Source organism: Cucumis melo, chromosome 11 (genome assembly GCF_025177605.1).
Source record: "Cucumis melo cultivar AY chromosome 11, USDA_Cmelo_AY_1.0, whole genome shotgun sequence".
Taxonomy (NCBI): Eukaryota; Viridiplantae; Streptophyta; class Magnoliopsida; order Cucurbitales; family Cucurbitaceae; genus Cucumis; species Cucumis melo.
The window spans coordinates 20,478,355-20,499,769 of NC_066867.1; the positions used below are offsets into that span (position 1 = coordinate 20,478,355).

General features: G+C 27.9%; 2 protein-coding genes across 22 annotated transcripts; both read right to left on the reverse strand.

The window, feature by feature from the left end:
- Positions 1 to 3,641: 3,641 nt before the first annotated feature.
- LOC103502078 (uncharacterized) lies at positions 3,642 to 6,189 on the reverse strand. Its single transcript, XM_008465899.3, has 4 exons — positions 5,722 to 6,189; positions 5,325 to 5,428; positions 4,200 to 4,329; positions 3,642 to 4,046 (listed from the first exon to the last, which is right to left on the reverse strand). The coding sequence occupies exons 1-4, from the start codon at positions 5,836 to 5,838 to the stop codon at positions 4,008 to 4,010; spliced, it is 390 nt and encodes a 129-aa protein (XP_008464121.1). The 5' UTR covers positions 5,839 to 6,189; the 3' UTR covers positions 3,642 to 4,007.
- A 3,331-nt stretch (positions 6,190 to 9,520) lies between these two features.
- LOC103502077 (uncharacterized) lies at positions 9,521 to 11,850 on the reverse strand. Of its 21 annotated transcripts, none has more exons than XR_007815593.1 (6): positions 11,574 to 11,850; positions 11,167 to 11,275; positions 10,754 to 10,832; positions 10,084 to 10,188; positions 9,940 to 10,008; positions 9,521 to 9,772 (listed from the first exon to the last, which is right to left on the reverse strand). XR_007815593.1 is itself a non-coding variant. In XM_051079464.1 (6 exons), the coding sequence occupies exons 1-6, from the start codon at positions 11,666 to 11,668 to the stop codon at positions 9,724 to 9,726; spliced, it is 471 nt and encodes a 156-aa protein (XP_050935421.1). In that variant the 5' UTR covers positions 11,669 to 11,850; the 3' UTR covers positions 9,521 to 9,723. The 21 variants fall into 21 exon arrangements, 13 of the variants coding, with proteins under 13 accessions (XP_050935421.1, XP_016903138.2, XP_050935422.1 ...); XR_007815592.1 differs by having other exon boundaries at positions 9,955 to 10,008; positions 10,739 to 10,832; XR_007815591.1 differs by having other exon boundaries at positions 9,945 to 10,008; positions 10,739 to 10,832.
- Positions 11,851 to 21,415: the final 9,565 nt, after the last annotated feature.

Sequence of the window (21,415 nt, forward strand, 5' to 3'; positions counted from 1 at the left end):
AAATAAATAACAAAAAGTTCATATTATTAATACTAAGCAATAAAAAAAAAAAAAAAAGATAATAGTAGCAAATTAATTCGATCCCTTTATGAATAAATTGGGTTTGAATTTGACAATACAGTTCGATCGGCGTATTTTGTTTGACTTTATAAACAATTTTATTATTGAATAAGAAAAATATATATGGTTGAAATATTTAATAAATAATGTTACGTAAATTATTAGCGTTTATCATATGGAGAGCAACCATATGGCCACATGGTGGTTGAAGTTAGATTACTTTGGTCATAAAAGAAGAAAAGAATAAGAGATGGAAGAAACAATGGGAAGTACAAAAGAGTGTGCCGCCAATTATGGCTTGATTTCCATCATCATTACAAATTAATAATACAAACATTGTATTATTTTTTTTTTCCTTCTTATCTTCTTAATAATAGATCAATAATATAAGTTTTATGTTAGTTAAACTATATGTTGTACGTACACGTGTTGATACTACAACTTACAAGTTTAATTATGAAAATTATGAATTAGGAAGATTGTACTTATTTGTTATTAGGTTTATCTAAGTTAAAAAAGAAAAATCAAAGTTAAAAATGGAAGCCTAAACCTTTAACTTTGTATTTCGAAACTTACAAAATTAATTGAGTTATTGAATTTAAATTTATATTTCACCAAATTTTTTGGTTTTGTATCTACAAAACCTATCGTTTAATTCAAATGTTTATCAAAGAAATTATTGTAATTTACTCCAAAATAAAAGGTATGGCTTGATTTTGTGGGAAATGAATTGAAGTTATCTTTTATGTTAAGGAATAGGGGTTACAAGGCATAATCATGGTACGTTTAATCCACAATTTTGTATTCAATTAATCATGTTGTAACTAATTATATAAACAGATATAATGTCAAGCAAATCATTTGTACGGTTAGACTATTAGAACATGCATTAGTGGATTAAACACACTAACTCATTAAATTATATATATTAATATTACTCTTTTGAAATCATATTGTATGTTATTTTTTTATATTTATATCCATTCTCTCTTCCCTGGATTTAAGGATATTTCGTGCAGTTTTTCTTTTTTGAATAAAAAATTTACTTTTAGAGATGTCCATTTTAAATTGGATTGTTATAAAAATTGAAACTTCTTTTTTCTTGTGTGTGTGTGTGAACAACACAAATTAGTAAGATGATAGTCAAGAGTTATAAGTTGGGAAGCCTAACTCTTTTCTACAATTAGGTGTTAGTGGATTTATCGAAATATGTCCAAATTATAATGGCTAACATGAGCTTAGTTTTTTTTTTTTTTAATTAAATGCACGAATATATCATCTTAAAGGTTCATGGTTCGATATCTTATTTCATAAGAGTTGAAATAAGTAAAAGTCCAAATTATAATTAGTTTGATTTGAGTTTTCAACCTCAAATCGATTAATTCGAGTTTCTTAAGACTTAATTATGAAATTGTATGTGTAAATTTTAAATTCCATAAGAAAAACACCCACTCTAGACATTACATTAAAGCTTGAGATAAATATTTGTAAAATGTATTGAGGTGAACGTATGATAAGGAAAATTTTCAAGTACTACCAGAGTATCTACTACTTTCATTTATAATCTAACACATAATTAATTTGTTTTGTGAACCTCGTACTATTTTCAAATGTTACTATGTATCACAACAAGTAATGAATGAAGGCATGAATAGTTTTTCATACTAATTGAACTTTTCCCCGTGTAATAGTGTCCTACAAGTTAATACTTTGCAAGATCCAAGTCTAAAATTTAAAGACAAAAAATGAAGATTAAACGTAGAATACATTTCATGAGGTTTAAATCCAACAAATACCAATTAGGGGAAGATGCAGTTGAAGACCACATGATGCATTTTGGCAAAGGAAAGAGTATGATGGTGCTTAGTGGTCTCCTTAGAGAGTGGCTAAAAATTTTGTTGGGGAGATTGAAGAGAGACCAGAAGGCATTGATAGGGCAGCTTTTTATGCTAATTTTGGTAGAGGCTGCAATTTGGTCAGCTTAGTGGGCCTTGTAGGAAAGAAAGCAAGAGAGAGAGACAGAGAGAGAGAGAGAAGAAGCATTGTCCATAATGGGACACATCCTGTCTTGTTCCAATTGCTTTGTTTCTTTTTCTTTTTATGTTTGGTGCAATCAAAGCTTTTGTTCAGATTTATAGACAGAAATCAGTGGTAGAGTAGAATGTCATATAAAAGTTGAATTGTTAATTAGGGTGTAGAGTAATGAGTAAAATTTGCTTTATAATACAATAATGTTAGTGTTGGGCGTGCGACTACCGTCCTATAATGGATTATTGCATTGATATAGAAGGGTAAAAGTGAAACTTGTTATTGGTACAAAATGGTTTGAATGAAAACAAAAGCAAACTCAATATGGTTATGTCATTGTGGCGTGTTTCATTTATCTCAACAATTGATGTTAGAGTTGTTTTGAGATTAGTTGGGGAAAGCTCTATCGAACCATGAGGCCAACTCGATAAGGGAGGACAACTAAATGATTATATGACAAGAGACAACTCAAAGAAAAAGAGTGAGAAAAAACAAAGTTATAAAAATTTATATTTAAAATAGATTATATTATACAGTTGTGGAGATGCGTATGTGTAAAAGAATAAAAGAGATTACTACCAAACTACACTTTTTAATCAACTTTAAATGATACTTAGTTCTTTTGTACGCGATGAGCTAAACTTTTAACCTTTCGAATACCATTCATTATTAACCAAACATTGCCAAACGAAAATTAATTAATTAATTAAATACCAATATTATTATGACAGAAAGTGATTCAAATGTCTAAAGATTACATGCATCTCATCAAGTTGGAAATCTTGACTTTATCGAGACTCAAGTCTTAAAAACTCAAAAACTAGTTAAAATGAACTTAGTTTAATGATAATCAACATGACCTTCTATTTTAAAGGTAAAAAGTTTGATTCTCGTTCCTACAATTATCGTATTAAAAAGGGTCAAATAAACTCTTCAATCTCCCATAACACTGATTACCTGCAGTCAATTTTTTAATTAGATTATCTTAAAATCTTTCATTTCAGCAAAGAAAGCTACACACATAAAAAAAGATTCTAAGAAACAAACCTAACTAGACATGGGTATAAAAGGATTGATCTAACATTTAACTATACATTTGAAATAAAGAAAGAAACAAAAATGGAACTATTAGTCTATCCCCAGTAATATTCTCCAGAATCCCATTATAGACGCTTCAACCAACAAAAGTTAATTATAAAAACATATTAATGATTCGAACCTTCCAACTCCTTGGTCTCGATTAAGTAGTCACAATGTTGTGTTCTGGCAGTTAGCAGCCTTTCTTTCCCTCCTCGTCCTAAAAAGTAGAGAAAAGCTACGCTAAGAGAGTAAGGTAAAGAAAATGAAGCTTCCCCTTCGGTCCCTCCTTATGGTTTAGTGATTTATAATGTTAAGTTCCAATCAAGTCACATGACAGCAATCTCACACAACTTATTTCAGCTGAAAAATCATTCAATCGAACCGAAAACAATGTTCTATACTACTGAACTCACATCATTCTACCACATTCATATTTCCCAAGGCATAAACTTGCTTGCTGGTTTCTCTAAGAATGGTGCAGGGGAAAAGAAACCATTACTTAAGATCATCAAATGTACACAACATTATTGGTGCCTGAATAACTATTAATTGATGCAATACAAGGTGATAATTTTAACCAGCATCCATAGCCCATCTCTATGTGGCCTTTGGAGAATGTCAACAATGAATTTGAGATCGAATATCAATCTATCACCATATATCAGAAGTTATAAAGTTTTCCTGCCCTTCTAAATCAATTTGTTCACATGATGAATGATAAAAAAAATCCGTGCCACCAATTAGAAGCAATTGTAAATAAGCAGGGCATCGAGTATGACCAAGTTCATTGTTGGAACTTCACCAAGTAATTTTCAGGATGTCAGATCATTCTTCGCCAATCAAAAGTGTGCCAAACTGTATACGAGAATCCAAGCAAGCTGAAAAATAAAAAAGAGAATGAAGTCAGCTGTCTGAGCCAGTAGACTGATCTTAGCAGTTAGCAAAACAAGGCCTTCCTAAAGAAGTGTTCGATTAATTAGGCATCGTATTACTTAATAAACCTAAGGAAGAACAAAAAGACGTTGAAGTACCAGAAAGAGAGTTATAGAAGCAAAAAGGCCCTCTTGAAGGAGAGCTCCATGACCTCCAAATTCTTCTTCATCGACTTTTAATATCATTGCATAGTATCCATATACAACACTGGTTGATATCGCCAAGAAACTGAAAATTGAAACCGGCATCAGTAAGACAGCTTGTATATACATACAAAATGAAGAAAGTATTATTGTATGCGCAGCATAATCCAAAGTTAACTCCAGATTTCTGAAAGAATACTCCTAAGATTCAAAATTAATTACTGAGAGAGTACTCTGGTAGATCAAGAACCAACACAACAACCTTGTAAAAGAATATAGTCACATGGTTAAGAATGATCGTAATAACAACAGAATTGTAAATGACTGTGTAGAAAAAAGAACTCTTTTGCCCTTACGTTTTTCATTTACTTTAGCTATCAAAATCAATCCAACTATGATTTCTTTCTAGTTAAAATAAGATCCTAGTGTTTTCTCATCATTTATATATACACAAAAATGGAAACTTTTTTAAGATAAAAATGGTAAACAATAGAATTTAAACTAATTTTGAAAATAAATTTATTTTACGACAATTACGTTTTGTAGCACTTTAAGGATAATAATTTAGTGCATAACAACATTATTTTTTACTCCTATTAGTGACAGATTCCTCTCCTACCAGTGACGTGGTCTATCACTAATAAACTTCGAGAGTTGAACTAAACTTTGCAAAATTTGCAAATTATTTTATGTTGTATAATATTGTTAATACTTTAGGCCTAATTTCTAAATTTGCAACTGTCCCTTTATTATATTGAAACAAGAGTAAATCACTATTACTAAATCAGCATCACTGCTTGGAAAAAAAGTACTATAACGACCACGGCAATTATTTTTAAACATTATAGACATTACATTCCATGGATTCATAATGGAGAAAAACATTTAAAGGAAGGAAAAAGAAAACAACTCCATGAAATAAAATCACATCAATGTGGTACATACTTGTATTTAGAGATAACCAACACCTCATCTGCAACGTCAAACTATCTTTATCTTCTAACTATGAGTTACATAAAGATAACGCATGTATGCTTTCATAGTAATCAAGTATTCAGAAAGTTGGATTACGCAACTCACATTAGAAACCAAATGCCTCCAACCAAAGGTATGGAACCCCACAACAGTCCAAGTACAACGGCCACTGCTTGTCGAATCCAGTGCAAAACATCTCCCAGTTGATCCTATTGACAAACTTGTTAAACAGAAACTAAGAACAATATTCAATAGTGCAAGTAGACACACCAATTGGGAAGATGATAAAGTCACAGTAACAGTTTTCAGTTTACTTTATAAATCAAGAGTTTAATGAATATGGCGTTTCAAAAATTAAAGTCCCTACTTCAATTGCAACATTTCAACACTTAAATCCTAATTCCTCCTAAACACAACAGAGAACATAAGCAGAAACAGTAAAGATGTAAGAGACAATTAGAAACAAATTCTATTTGGATCCAAGATCTGAAGTATCGAATACCTTGTCCCAGGAGGCTTCTGGATCGATTAATTTAGCGAGCTTGAATGGAGCCAAATGACCATTCTGATGATCTTGATGCTGATGAAGATTGAACTTAACCGGTTTTGCTTCTTTCATACCGGATAATTCAATCAATCACTCTTCGCGAAAAGCGAACAAAAACAACCAAAGAATCTACAGTAAGCTTAGATCTAGATTCCGGAAAGAAAAAAAAGTGCAGATAAAATGCTACAGTCCGAATGGAAACACTGTATTTCAGGGAAGAAGATAGAGAAAAACGGTTGGATCAATGAAGAAGAAACTTGGATTTGAAGGATGCATCAGCGGTCAAATCACTGCAAAGAAAGAATCTATCGTCGTCTCTCGGCTGGTTTCTTCTGTTCTGGGGTTGGACTCTGGAGCAAGTGTAGAAGATGCCGGCAGGACGTCGGCCACTTGAATCTGGGCCGGCCCATTAAATAGACCGTGTCAAAATAGCCCAATTCTCATGCAGGCTGGCCCTTTACTAAAAGTTCTAGTTTATTAGCGAGCCCACCCCAAGGGTTTGATTCCTACGTTTTGAGGTTTGTTCATATTTTCATAGTTTTATAATTTTATTTATTTATTATGAATATTCTAAATTAAATTTAAATATTATTAGATGTTACAAATTTTTCCACCACTAATCTCCCCATCAATTTTCAAAACTTTCTTGTCCCCTATTTATATTTGGTTTTGTAGTCATTATTCTCACATCATTTGTATACACATCACAATTGAGTCCAATTGTCATTTCTTCTTTTTCTCTTCTCTATTCTTCTCTTGGGTTGTTTCATTGTTACTTTATTTTATAACATGTTATCAGCACGAGTCTTTAGTACTTTGAAGGCTTTGTAGAAATTGATTTTAATTCTTGTTAAAGTTCTGCTAGAATTTTCTCTATAATTTTGGTGGTATTTAGAATTTCGTTCAAATATGGTGAGTATTTTGATTTTGGTTATTTTATCTTATATGTATGTATTTGGTGTATTCATTATTGATCTTCTCATCACCATCATTCATCTTTTTTGAATTTAAAAATAAAGTCGAAAGAAGTTGAACTTAAACATTTTATAACCAAGTATGCAATATATGTGAAGTGTGAAGTTGTTTGCTAAGGTACATTTATTATTAGTTTTTTACAATTTGATTCAAATCGGGAAACTTTAATCATATTTTCATATGTTCGACAAAAGTTGCATGTATCATACTTTAGTATAATGACTAAATAGAAAAATTTGCAATTGCATAGAGTTAATGAAAAGCAATCTTTAATTTGGTTTCAAGTTATGTATGACATTTCATGGTAAAACTTTTTTATGTTAAACTTTGGGTGCATGAGATATGTATATCATGACATATGTGTTGGATAAGTATATATTCAAACTTAAATTCTATTTGAAGTATACGTATATATGTGTGTGTGGTTACTATTTTAGACCATAGACAATTTTCGTATTTGTTGAGGATACTATTTGTCAAGGTTGCTATGTAAATTTGAGTAAATAATAGTTAAAAAAAAAAGTTATGAAATTTAAATTCCAATCAATTTAATTAAATTTATCTCTTAGAACCATCAATTTATATATGTGGTATATGTTTAAAATTGTTGCATACAAAATGGCATGCATTTAGATTAAGACCATCATAAATTGCAAATTAGTCTATTGTATTTTTAAATTTAATCTTATATTTGAAATGTTTGATTGAGATGTTTTTCTAATTAATTTATGAAAGTTTAAATTAGGATATTTGTTTTCCTAATTGGATTTCATTTTGCTTTGACAAATATTGTGGTAATATTTATCTTCTATATATATATGTTAAGATTATATAATGTTAATATTATTTTTTAAATATGAAAATAAACTTTCAATATTGTCTTTAATTTTGTTTGTTTGTCATGCTTGTGTTGAAACTTATTTGATTGTTGAACTTTTAAATTATTTTCGTGTGAATTTTGTGAGCCTCAAAATTTTATATATAGTGATTATATATATTTGATTAAATTATCTTATGACAAAGTTTATGAAAGTTATGTATAATAGTTTAATTACTTTTTAAACTCAATTTTTATTTAATGCACCAAAAGTTGCATAAATCAGTTAGTGCTCATTGTTTTTGTCGAACACTCATAGTTGCACATGTCATAACATCTTTGCTCTTGCAATAACAATTTGAGAGAGATGATCATAAATAATATCGTGAGCAACATTGAGTGAAATGCATAAATATTGTCTCGTTTTGATCATCATACATATTACTTTGAACTAGAAGTTTAGAGATTACTTTGAACTAGAAGTTCAAAAGATATCTCATTTGTAATAAAATGATATCAAATCAAATGCAGATGCATTTACAGAACATTTACAATTATAAGAAAGTGACCGAGTTATAGTGGTTATAACAAAGACACCATCTAAGAACGATATCCCAATGCAACAGGTTCTCAATACTACACGCTTGAAGTGTGATAGGAAAGTGCAAGTTCCAAAGAGAAAGATCCTTGAAGAAGAAGTAGTCAATTAATGCATCCGTTAAGAATATGAATATTCTAAAAAAAATCATGAATATGAGTACTTATAAGAATCTTAAAGTAAATAAGGATAGTAAAAAGATCTCGATAAAATTATATGTCATGACAAGAAATGAAATTTAAATAACTTGACAATAATTTTGCATACAATGTTGCTCACGATATTATTTATAAAAATAAGTAATATATACTTGACATATTGAACAATGTCACGATACGACACAAAAAGGATTGACTTATGTGAAAAGAAACAGTCCAATCAAAATAAACTTATGTTTCAAATCGTGAGAACTAATTAGACATTTAGAGAATGTTGAACATGTAGAATATAAGTAAGTATTTGTAAGAAAAACAAATAGAAAGCAGGACAAGTTCCATAATAATTATTGCAAAGAACGGGTATTGGTTATATGAGAAATACATATTCTCCTATGGTGGATACAATACCATGAGATATCTAACATATCTTAGTGTGTATGAAAAGTTTAACATATACCTTATAGATGTAGTCATTATACATTTATATGAATCTATTAATAATTTTATCCCTAAAGGATTAAAGGTTCTAAAATCATACGAGAGTTATAAAATATTTTAGACGGCGAATATCATCATCTTTTCATTTTTGTTGATATGAGGGAATAAAAATAACTCCTATTTGCCCATATGCTTTAAAAGGAAATCACAATTTGATGATTTAAGTGAAAACTCCTGAAGATATTTCAAAGACAATAGAATATCTTTAGAAATAATTTGAGATTATGCGTTTTGTCTTAACTTGCAAAAAAAGCATAAAGCAAATAAAATTAAACTAGCACGACTACAAAAATTGGATTACTTAACATTAATATAGTGTCAAGTAAACCTATACTTGACGTTTTAAAAAGCGTGAAGTAATCGACTGTCAAGTATAGTCTCATTACTTGACACTAAAAAACCACCAAGTATTATATTACTTGACGTTATTTTCGTGTCAAGTAAGATATCACATTTGACGCTTTTTAAGTATCAAGCAAAATAATATACTCGACGCTATTTACATGTCGTAAGACAGTATATTTGACTCTATTTACATGTCAAATAATATAATATACTTAACTCTATTTACATGTCAAGTAGAACAATATACTTGATTTTTTTTATGTCAAATAAGAAAGTATACTTGACACTTTTTACATTTCTCATATTTCATTTCCTGTATTACATTAATTTAAATAAAACGGATTCATCAACAAAATAAACTCGTCAAGCAACAATAATTTCATTCTTCAATGGTAAGTCATGTGTACATAATTTACAACAATATTATAAAGTAGTATGACTATTCATGTCTCTCCACAGACTACTCTCAGTTTACAAAGATAAATAAAATCACTACCTATAGGACTCTAAAACATTAAATTATCTTATGACTCTTAATAATTACGTCTTTTTGAGTGTTAAATACTTCATGAAGCTTCATAGTAAGTTTCACGAAATAATTCTTGAAGCCACAACCTACAATAGAATTTATCAAGTTTTAGTATAAAAGAAAAAAAATATTGATCATCAATTATTTAAGGAGAAAAATCAAGACATACTAGAGAAGCCTAATAATATGTAAATGAGGAAGATTTAGAGAAACTTGATTAAAAATACTTGTGGGAGAGTTCAAGTATACCTACCTTACCTACACTTACCGAGGGGTGAACGTGAATGAAAATTTAAAAAAGATGACAGGTTGTTCCCAATCTCTGCAAAATAGAAAATAAATAAATAAAAAGATTGATTTAAATCACAATTCCAATCATTCAGCCAACTTTATATACACTGTATCACATCAGTATAAAATTTTTCACACTTAAGAGGAAGATTTCTTTGGATGATGCACACAATCAGCCATGACATATGAATGTATGTATGATCCCATTTACCTGCAATTTCCAATCAAAACTTAGTTACAATGTTACAACAACAGACTTGCATATCCCTCCCCAATAACTAGATGAATAAGGTTACTAAATAAGTTTAGATATGTTGTAAAGCTTCTTTTTTTTTTTTTTTTATAATTCGACAAAGTAATAAAACAACAATAAAACTAGGAATATTCAATGACCAAAATTCTGAAAGGTTATAAACCACAAAGGCAAAATGAGAGCAAGTAAAACAGGGATAAGTTGCTTTCTGCATTGCCTTCATTGCAGATACTTTTGTTCTTAAAGCATCTACCGTCTTCGTTGTAGCTAAAAATCTTGGCCATACACAACCCTACTATAAAAGAAATAGAAAGCTACATTTCGATTGGAAGCCATAAAGACAATAGCAAAAGCCAAAAGAGCATAAGGCAGAATGACCAACCGTGTAAAATAGGTATGGTGCTACCAACAAGTTTACAACTAAGAGCGGATAATATAGGTATTAATGAAATCTTATTCACACGTCACACATATAAGAAATGCTAACAAAGGAAACAAAAATTCATACCGCTACTACACTCACAAGATCTGCCTTCTTCGACCTCTGCAGCTACGGCCTTCTTCACAAGATCATTCTCTTTCTTCTCCACCATTTCAAGTGTCTAAATAGAGAATTACAAACAATAAAAATAGTACCTAGAAACATTATTATCAATTACGAAAAAACTTTGCCAGACTACAAAAGCCTATGCAATCACAATTACAATCGTTCCGGACATGATTCCAATTATCTACTCTTTCAATATGGTAGCTAGAAGAATAACAACCAATTAATTTACATAAGTGTAATTTCACCTAAAACACATCAATTGCCATTTGTAGAACAAAAAAAAATTGTTGAAATAGAGCTAAAGCTCAAAACAAATGACACACACAAGAAAATATTGTTTCTATAAAAAGAATATCAATCTAAAAAATAAAATCACAAAATGGCACCTCGCTTAGCTTCTCTAACGTAGCCAAAGCATTGGCTTCTTGTTCAAGTTTACCAAAAAGCCTGTTAAACATTGTTGATGCAGAGCAACAAGAATCCTCTCTCGATCTTCTACAACAACGAACAAAATCGGATTTAAACGCTTAGCTTCAACTTGCTGATTCAACATCAATGAAAGAGACGAGGCAGGCGGAGGACGGCGGTCGACGATTGTATAGAACGATAAGCATCAAGGGATAGGTATTTAATACAAAAACTAAAATAGTCCATTGATGTAAGAAACTCGAAATTCATAAAAAAGAAGAGAAATCCCAGAGAATAAAACAAACTACAGCGAAGGTAAAGATTCGAGCTTAGGTTGAAGACAAGATTTGGGGAGAGAACGGTGTTCATAGGAATTTCGGAGTACCTTGCGTCGCCGTGCATCTGTGTGGCCAGCATCAGGAATGGTTGTGCGTTTGGGTGGCCTTGGGTCCATGAGATTTGTGTCGTGGAGAGTTGCATCCCCGTTGAACTACTGTAGAGAGTGGTGGACTATGTGATGATGACGACCGTCGGCGTTTATGATGATGAGAACGTGTTGCAACGATCGGCATAGATAGAGAGCAGTGTGGAGAGGCGGCAGATGTGGAGATAATAGGAGGCGTGGGTGAGGGTTTTTAGAAGAGAAAAGGGAGACGAAAGGATTGGAGGGAAAGTTTTAATAGAATAATTTATTTTAATAAATTTTTTTATTAAAATAATTTTTAATAAGTTTATTTAAATAAGTTTATTTTATTAAATTTATTTAAATAAGCTTATTTTATTAAGTTTATCGTAATAAATTTATTTTAATAAGTTTATTTAATGAAAGTAATATTTTATATTTTTATATTGTTTATACTTGACATTTTTAAAACGTTTTTAAATAAAAATGTCAACTATACTTGATGTTATTTCACGTCAAGTAAATATCAACTATACTTGATGCGAAAAAAATGTCAAGTAAACTCTGAACTATACTTGACACTGAAAACTGTTAAGTAAAATCTCTACTATATTTGACACGAAATAAAACGTCAAGTAAAAGCTAACATAAAATAATTCAAAAATTTTGTTTTCTTCAAACTATATTTGATGTGTTTTTCACGTCAAGTAAATGTCCACTATACCTGATATGAAGAAAACGTCAAGTAAACTCTCTCTTATACTTGACGCGAAAAAAACGTCAAGTAAAAGCTAACGTAAAATAGTTCAAAATTTTTCGTAAAAACTCCATTTTTTTTAGACTATATTTGACGTTTTTATAAAAACGTCAAGTATGTAAAAATAGCCAGTGTCAAGTAAAGTAGATTTTGTAGTAGTGTAGTTATATCATTGAACTTTCCTATGGTAGTTCATTCACTTGGCCATGTGAAAAAAAAAAATAATCATCTAGTATCAGAAAAATAATGAAGAACTTGTGATCTTGAAGAATCATAATTTTGAGAACTTAAGTGCATTTATATCCTTACTAGTTTATACACTACCTGTTGTAATATATTTAGTAATTTTGTTACATAAAAAATAATACTTTTCCAAAAATATTGAAGTAGAATTAAATTATGCTATGTTTAATTTAAGAATTATTAGCTCACATGAATTTATTTTATTCTAATAGATCTAATTGTGATATAGTTGATTACGAAGATGCAAGTTATTTATCTATCCATACGAGCTAGATCTTACACGAGTTAATTAGTACATATAGAAGATTTTTTATATTATAACAGTTTATGAATTAGATCATAACAACTACTTTAAATTATGTAGCGATATTTATGATGTACAAAACTAGCCAATAGTATTCTTATATGAAGACAAAACACTAAATGATGATATCAATATTCAACAAAATCCTTCAAAATACAACTTGACAGACTTATTTACAAAGACAATTACCAACTCCAACATTTGAAAAGCTTAAGCACAACATTGAAATGTGACAATTGGGAGAATTCAAATGACATACTCATGAGGAGGAGTAAAAATACTATACTTTTTTTTCCTTGACTATAGTTTTTCCCATTGGATCTTCCTATCAGTGTTTTTAATGAGACAATTATTAAAGTATATAAAATGATGTACTATTTTTCCTTCATTAGAATTTTTTTCCATGGGGTCTTTTCTTAGTAAGGTTTTAATGAGACATTTATTTTATATAATATGGACATCTAAAGGGGGAGTATTATGAATATTCTAAATTAAATTTAAATATTATTAGATGTCTATAACCTTCTTATGGTACAAATTCTTCCACTAACGTCCCCATTAATTTCCATAACTTTCTCGTCCCCTATTTATATTTGGTTTTGTAACCATTATTCTCACAACCATATAAATAGAGGTTGTAGAGATCATTTGTATATACATTATAATTGAGTTCGATTGTCTTCTTTTCTTCTTTTATTCTCTATTCTTCTCTTTGGTTGATCCATTATTCTTTATTTTATGATATTATTATTATTTATACCATTTTTACTAAGTTATTCACATGTGGTTATTTAATGGCATGAAAACGGTTATTATCGTTATTTATTTTTCTAGATAGAAATTAACTTTATATTATTAAATTTAAGATTTATTGAGTGTGTAAATATCATGATTAGATAATTGGAAGTATAATGACGAAAATTAAACCAGCTTCAAAGCATGGAGACCAGTATAGTACTATCAATTCATTTTATATAAAATCGTTTTTACCCTTTTTTCTTTAACTTTGAATTAGTGAAGTAAAGAAAAAAAATTGTTGTGAAATTTAAAAAGGAAACTACATAAGATGACAAAAAAAAAAAAAAAAAAGCCAATGACACCTCTTTTTTGCATATTGCAAATATGACAAATGATTAATGATATCAGATGATTGTCCACTTTTAAATTTGCTACTTTTGCAATTTAGAATATGTAGTGATATGTACTTTATTATCATAAATATTTTTGATATTTTTTCAAATGCCCTAATTTAAAATATAATGTAATAAATACTATTTTAAAATACAGCAAAATGAATAATTTTTTTTATAAAATATAGCAAAATATTACAATTTACACGTAGATAGACACATATAGTAGTACTAGTAAAAGACACATGCATGACACGTATAATGCATATCTTTAGATTATAGTAAACATTGCATGTATATGTTTAGGTTGTGCTAAATTTAAAGGTACAAAATTCAAAATATAATAGAATTAGATGTACGTGGGAAGAAGTTACAATAATTAGATTAAAATATAAAAAATTTAAATGTAAGATTTGCATATATCAAAAAAGAATTTCTTTATAAACAATAATTTTTTGTATAATTTGAAAGTAACTTATTATCACCTATAGGTTTGTTCCAAATTTTTGTTGTCTTCATTAAAATTCCTCTAGGTAGTGCAACATAAAGTTGTTTATGAGAAAACATATTTTTCACGAAGACATATTCCAACATTAGGAATTGTTTGTCCTTGTGATTTGTTAATTGTCATTGCAAAACATAAATGAATGAGAGATTATTTTTTCTTGAACTTGAATGGTATCCAGTGACATTTGATAGGCTTAATGGTATTTGTGAAAGAAAAACTTATTTTACTACATGATCACATATTACTATTTCAACATGTATAATATTTTGCTAAATGATCGACATACCAATCTTGTCCCATTACACAATCCATGATCCAAATTTCTCAATAACAACGTTGGTAGAAAAAAAATCAATAAAACATCTTATATAGTAGAAAAAAAATGTTACAAAAACTTTTCAACTGTCAAATCTTTAAATTTGTATTGTTAATTAGAATTAATAAGATATTTAATTTGTAACTAATTTCTAAAATGTAAATAAAAAACAATTTGCATTCTAACTTTTCACGTTTTACGTACTTTAATTCCACTAAACTTATATATAATTAATTAAAATGTATTGGGTAAATGAAAAATCATTTGTATTCAACTTTTCACATTGTACATACTTTAATTTTACTAAAATTTAAGTATACTTAATTCAAAAACTAGTGGGAGGGGTGTGCATTTTATAATCATATATATTTAAAAAAAAAATTGAATTTACCATAAAACCAAAAAGTGATTAGGAACATAGAACTAAACTCAAGGTTATAATGGAGAGAGAAAAGTTAATCTATATTAAGACTTTTATATATACTATAGATATTTTGGTTTATCACAAATAAATTGTGATATTCTGTTATATTTATAAATAATTTCAAAATTTTTGTTGTCTAAGACTATTTTCCATACAAATTAAAATAAATGTAACAAAACATGAACTTATAAAATTCTCAAAAAATCTTTGCGATTTCTCAAACTTATGGATTTTTCACCATTCTGTGTGTTTCAATGTCTCTATTTATGGTAAAATAATAGGTAGGTGGTGACTTTACATGGATACTAGTAATGTGTTGTGTGTGTAAAGCCATGTGGACTTCACGAAAAATGACTTAGTTATGAAAGAATTACACGTGACTCTTTGAGGTACTGAACTTGTACATCTATGTTACACGTAATTAACATGTTTATAATAAAAATGATTTTGTTATATTTTATAAATAGTTTTTTTTTTTTTTTTTTTGTATTTGAACAAGACATTTTGATTTACTAGTCAGTAACACGTGCATTGCAAGTGAAAATTTTCATTTTATTTTAATATATAAAAAAGTTCAATTTGTATAAATAGCATAGTTTGAATTTGTATATTCAAATATAGTAGAATCTCATATTATAATAATATATATAATTTTTATGAACATGAAAGTAAACACACAAAAGATAATATTAACCACTAAACTTTCTCCCATATACATTATAACTATTAGATGACTTTATTGTTTAAGTTAATAATTAAAAAAACATATATAACAACCAAACTAATCTAATGTAGTCAATTTGGAAATGTATAAATTAAAACCATGCACTATATTTCACATCTCAAAGATTAACAATTTTATCGTAACAAACTTTCAGCAACAACCAAATTAAAAATTTGATTTGATTTGCTCATTTCATAGCTTAATTAACATTAGAATTTTCTTTTTTATTTTTTAATAACTATTCCAGGCTCACAATTTTTGACAACCTCATAAAATACTTTTTTTCAAATTTGGCACCATTGAACTGTTCATAATTTGTCATAATCGATCACTTCTTGATCTTAAACCCTTCTCCACTTTGCTCTAGCCGAAATTGAACAACATAAATTAACAAAATATCATTTTAATGTTTACTTTTCTCATGATGAAAGAGAGAAAAGTTAGGAAATAAGAGTATACCTGATAAACTTCCCTTTTTCATCGGTTCATGCTTGTATTTAATTTTTCTTTGTAGTTTTCTACCAATTTGAAGGTGACAAGCTAATAAAACGCTAAAAAAGGATAAATCTAAAAAAAAAAAACGCTTAGTGTGAATTCTTCCATAATTCCATGCATGTGTATACTTAATTGTTCAATATTGTTCTATGTTATTTGATTTATGAATCCAATGATCTATTTATAGATGTGATTTGATCGAGGTTGGATTTTGGTTAGGTTATTGTTTTAGTTGTAATAAGAATAAATGATTTTATAACTTCATTCTTGAGTAACGTAATTCAATCATTATTTTGTTTTACTTAAATGCAATAATGAATGGTTATAACATTAATTATCAATTAAATTTAAGAGTCATTCCAACTACTTTAAAGATCTAGAAAACTACATGGAATTATTTTATTAATTGTTTCGAAAAAAAAATAATGGGAGAAAACTTTTCACATACTTATCATTGAATGACAGAATTACCGCCAAGTGAACTATGAGAAATTTTTTTAATTTTTTTAAATAAAAAGAAATGTTGACTTTACATGGTAATAACCAGAAGTTGTATTGAAAAATTTTATAGCAAGAGAGTTAAAAGATTACATAAGTTTTTATTATTGGTGTAAAACCATTATCTAAAATAACTTGAAAATACCTATGAAAGTTGAAAGGATTGAAACCTTGGTTTGACAACATTTGTCAAAGCATATACATCTCTTATTAATGCAAAAATATTGCCATGCATTATTGAAAAAATTTGAGAGAATGAACAAAGAAAAAAAATATACACAACAAATAAATTAAGAAAAATGAATTAAGATTTTCGAAAAAAATAGTAGAGGACACTCTTTATATAGTTAGGAGCGGGAGGGATTGCATAACTCTTAAAATTTAGTTATTAAATGTAAAATCATTAATTATATAACTAATATTTAAAAATTAAAATCAACAAAACTTTTTGAATTATAGTATTTCGTCTTCTAACCTTTCTATTTCTTTCTATCCTTTTTTATTAACTTTATACCACTTGTTTTAAATATTATTTTTATTAATTTAGATATTAATCATTCATGGAAATGTTGTATTATTTGAAAATCTAATTACATATAATTTACTTATTAAACAAATAAATATTATCATTTTCTTAAAATAAAAATTTTAAAGCATACATTTGCACGTTTTTTTTTTTATTTTTAAGAATCGGTTTATGTAAATTCACAATAAATAAATAATAACAACTTAGAATGTCATTAGGTTGCAGTTATTTTCATTGTCATTTTCATAGAAATAGTAAAAAAATTGTAAATAATTAGGAGTTAGTAGTCTTAAATAATGGGAGAGAAATTGCACTTAGTTTATGAAAAAAAAAACAATTAACTATTAATTATTTAAAATAAATCTTTGAAAAAAAATCAAAGCAATTAATTATTAATTATTTGTTGGGTGTGGAAGTAATATATATTCAATTCTTTTGTTAAAAACAATAATTAATTATAAATATAATAAAATGAAATGAAAATGACAATTATAATAAAACCAAAGCTGTAACTAAATAAATTCAATATTTAAAAATAACAATATGGAGAAAGCAAAGTATGAAAGGAAAATCTAATAAATTTCTCAAATAATAGATTATTTATTAAAATTTATCAAAATAAATGATAAAATAAAATACAAACTAAAAAACTTTACCATTATGCACCGACTTCTATTCTTCACCATTATGCACCGGCTTCTATTCTTTTATGTGCATAGAGATAATTGTCTCATGTATATATAGGTAAAGAGGGAGGAGGTTGAAACCAACTTGAAAAGGAAGAGTCGATTTTTAATTCATTCAATAATTATCAACATAAACTTCTCAAATTTAAAATAAAAAACGTTATTGTTTTCAACATAAAAGAACATTTTAATAACAAAAGCCATAATTGATATTTAACAGAGGTCTTTAAAAAACACAACAAAGTCACAAAATAATTACATTGTATAGAATAATTAAAAAATGGAAAAAAGTCTAGAGATCCACCGTGGAAAATACAAAAAAATGTCCCGTCAACCACGCCGTCAACAAAGCGCGTAATATATTTGGTACACGATCGTTTATATTTGGTTATTGTTGGTACACAATCGTTTTAGATTTAGTTACATCATCGTTTATATTTGGGTAGCCAAATTTAAACGATTTATTTTTTAAATTCTTTGTACACGATCGTAAGCGATTTTTTTTCAAAATTTGGTACACTATCGTTTAGATTGGCTAAACGATTTTTTAAAGACTTTTTTCATACACAATTGTTTATTTTTTTAAAAAAATCGTTTAGATTTGGTTACCCCAATCCAAACAATTTTTTTAAGATTCTTTGTAGCTTTGGCTATTTTTTTGTACACAATCATTTAGATTTAGCTATCCAAATCATCGTTTTTTCAATCTTTTGTATTTATTACACGATCTTTAACAACCAAAAAGAAAGTTTGAAAAAAATAATACACAACGAGCCAAATAATAGTTTGAAAAAAAAAAAAAAGAAACAGACGAAGATGAAAGTTATATTTATTACACAATCTTGAACGATCAAATAAGAATGTTTAAAAAAAAATACACAATGAACCAAATAACAGTTAAAGAAAAAAAAAAAGAGGAAAAGAAACAAACGATGGAAGAGAAGAAGATGGAAGAAAAGAAAAAAAAAAAAGAAATACGATCTAACAGATGAATATGGGAAAAGACAGAAGCGTAAATCTATAATATCTAAGAAATGACCAACTTTATGGAATTTGTTGTACGGACAATAAATATTTTAACAATTTATATTTATGAAAGTTTCCATATTTAATACCAATTATTCATTAAAATCCTATTATTTTTATTTGATACCAATTATTCATTAAAAGTATTATTTTATTGTAAAAACAAAATACAAAGTTTAAAAAAAAAAATTACTATAAAATTCAAGTAGTAACCCAGATAATTTATTAAGAAAATGGATATAATGGAGATAAAAAAGTTTTTCCAACACCGAAATTTTTATACATATGTTTGAAATTACTTTTAAAAGGTTTCTCAATTAATTTTTTTTATTACTAATTTAAATAGCTAAACAAGATTTTAAATTTACAAATAATAGTATAATTTTAAATGACATATATTTATTTCAAAACTTAATGAGTATAAAAAGCTAATTTTACCCATAAATATCTTCCCACATAAAGAGTTGTGGTTTACGTTGATGTCCCATGTGGGTCTGTGAAGAAAAAATGACGACGTTGGATGTAAAATATCATCACTATGAATTTAACGCCATCAAGTAACGTGAATAAAGTCGGCAGTGTCATGTTATTTCGCCGTCATTTCTATCTTTTAAGAATATTCCCACCGCCGTTGTCACATCAATCCTTTTTTGTTGGTCCACACTTACCTTTTCCCTTTTCTCTTTTGCGATTTGGATAATATTATATCTCTCCAAAAATCGACTAATTCGATCTTTTTTTTCTTTTCCAATTGAAGCCACTTTCATTGGTACACACGTGCAAAAAAAAAAAAAAAAAAAAAAAACATTATAATTACTGTAGCGTTGTCTCAGTTTCTAACCATACTCTTTAGTATAACCGAACAAGTATCAAGTTGGTATTGTCAAATTTAAAGTTAGAGATTTCATTTTCACACTTCACGCATATAGTTTCAAAAAATCATTTGTCAAATTATCATATTTGGTTTATCTAGTTTATGAATTTTAAACTATAAACTTCTTTTTTTTAAAAAAAAATCATTCATCAATTGGATATGCCATGAAAACTTTAGGATTTTATGCGACAAAGAAAAAAAAAATCAATTCTACATCTGAATGGAGCGATTATTATGTTAAAATTTTCAAAAAATTAAACTTATTAAGACCAATTTTAAAGTCAAATAGGGCGTTTGACCAAAGAAATTTGAGTTATTAACTCAAACTTTGATCCGGTCATAGAATTCATGAGCTCACGATTAAAATACATAAATCTCAGTATTTATCATCCTTTTGCGTTGTAGACTCTATGACTAAACAATTTTTAAAGTTTACAACTTTCATTTTCTTTACCTTCAATCACTTTTTACAATATATTAATTAAACAAAAAGTTAAAAGTTAATAAATTTATTAGACATGTCTAAATTAGTTCACACCATCCAAATGGCATCGATGTTAACTCGATTTCAAGCTTTAGTTGAATCCTTATTTTTCTTTCAACGTAGTTTCATTTTTTTCCCTAAGAATAAAAAAGATGTTCATAAAATTTTGTACTCTTACTTTCTTTTATGGAATAAATTTTAGGAAACTTACGTAAATGTCATGTGTAACAAAACTTATAATATTAGTCATTTTTTAAATATTTCAGGTTTGCTCTTTCATCTTTCTTTTCTTCCTCCCGATTCGTCTTCTTCTTGTTATTTCCTCTTCTCCGTCTTTCCCTACGATTTCGTCTTTCTTCTTTTCTCTTTTTCTTTTCTGCGATTTCTTTCCATCTGTCATTTAATCTTTCCGTCGTTTTTCTTATTTTTCTCTTTGTTTTTTTGCTTCGATTTCTTTCCATCGTCTTTTTACTTTTTTTTTACGCTGCGATTTATTTCCATCATTTTTTTATGCGTTTACATTTGGCTAACCAAATTTAAACGAGTGTGTATAAGACTGTGTACAACGAAATAACATCGAGAAAAAAATCATTTAGATTGAAGTAGCCAAATGTAAATGATCGTTTTAAAAATAGTAAACAATCGTGTAAAAAAATTGAAAATTCAGTCTATAAAAAATCCTTGAAAAAAAAATCATTTGGTTTGGAGCAGCAAAACGTAAACAATCGTGTAAAGAAATCTAAACGATCGTATAACAAAATTTAACGATGGAATTGAAAAGATAAATTGTAGTTATATCTAAACGATCTTGTATAAATTATAGTCATAT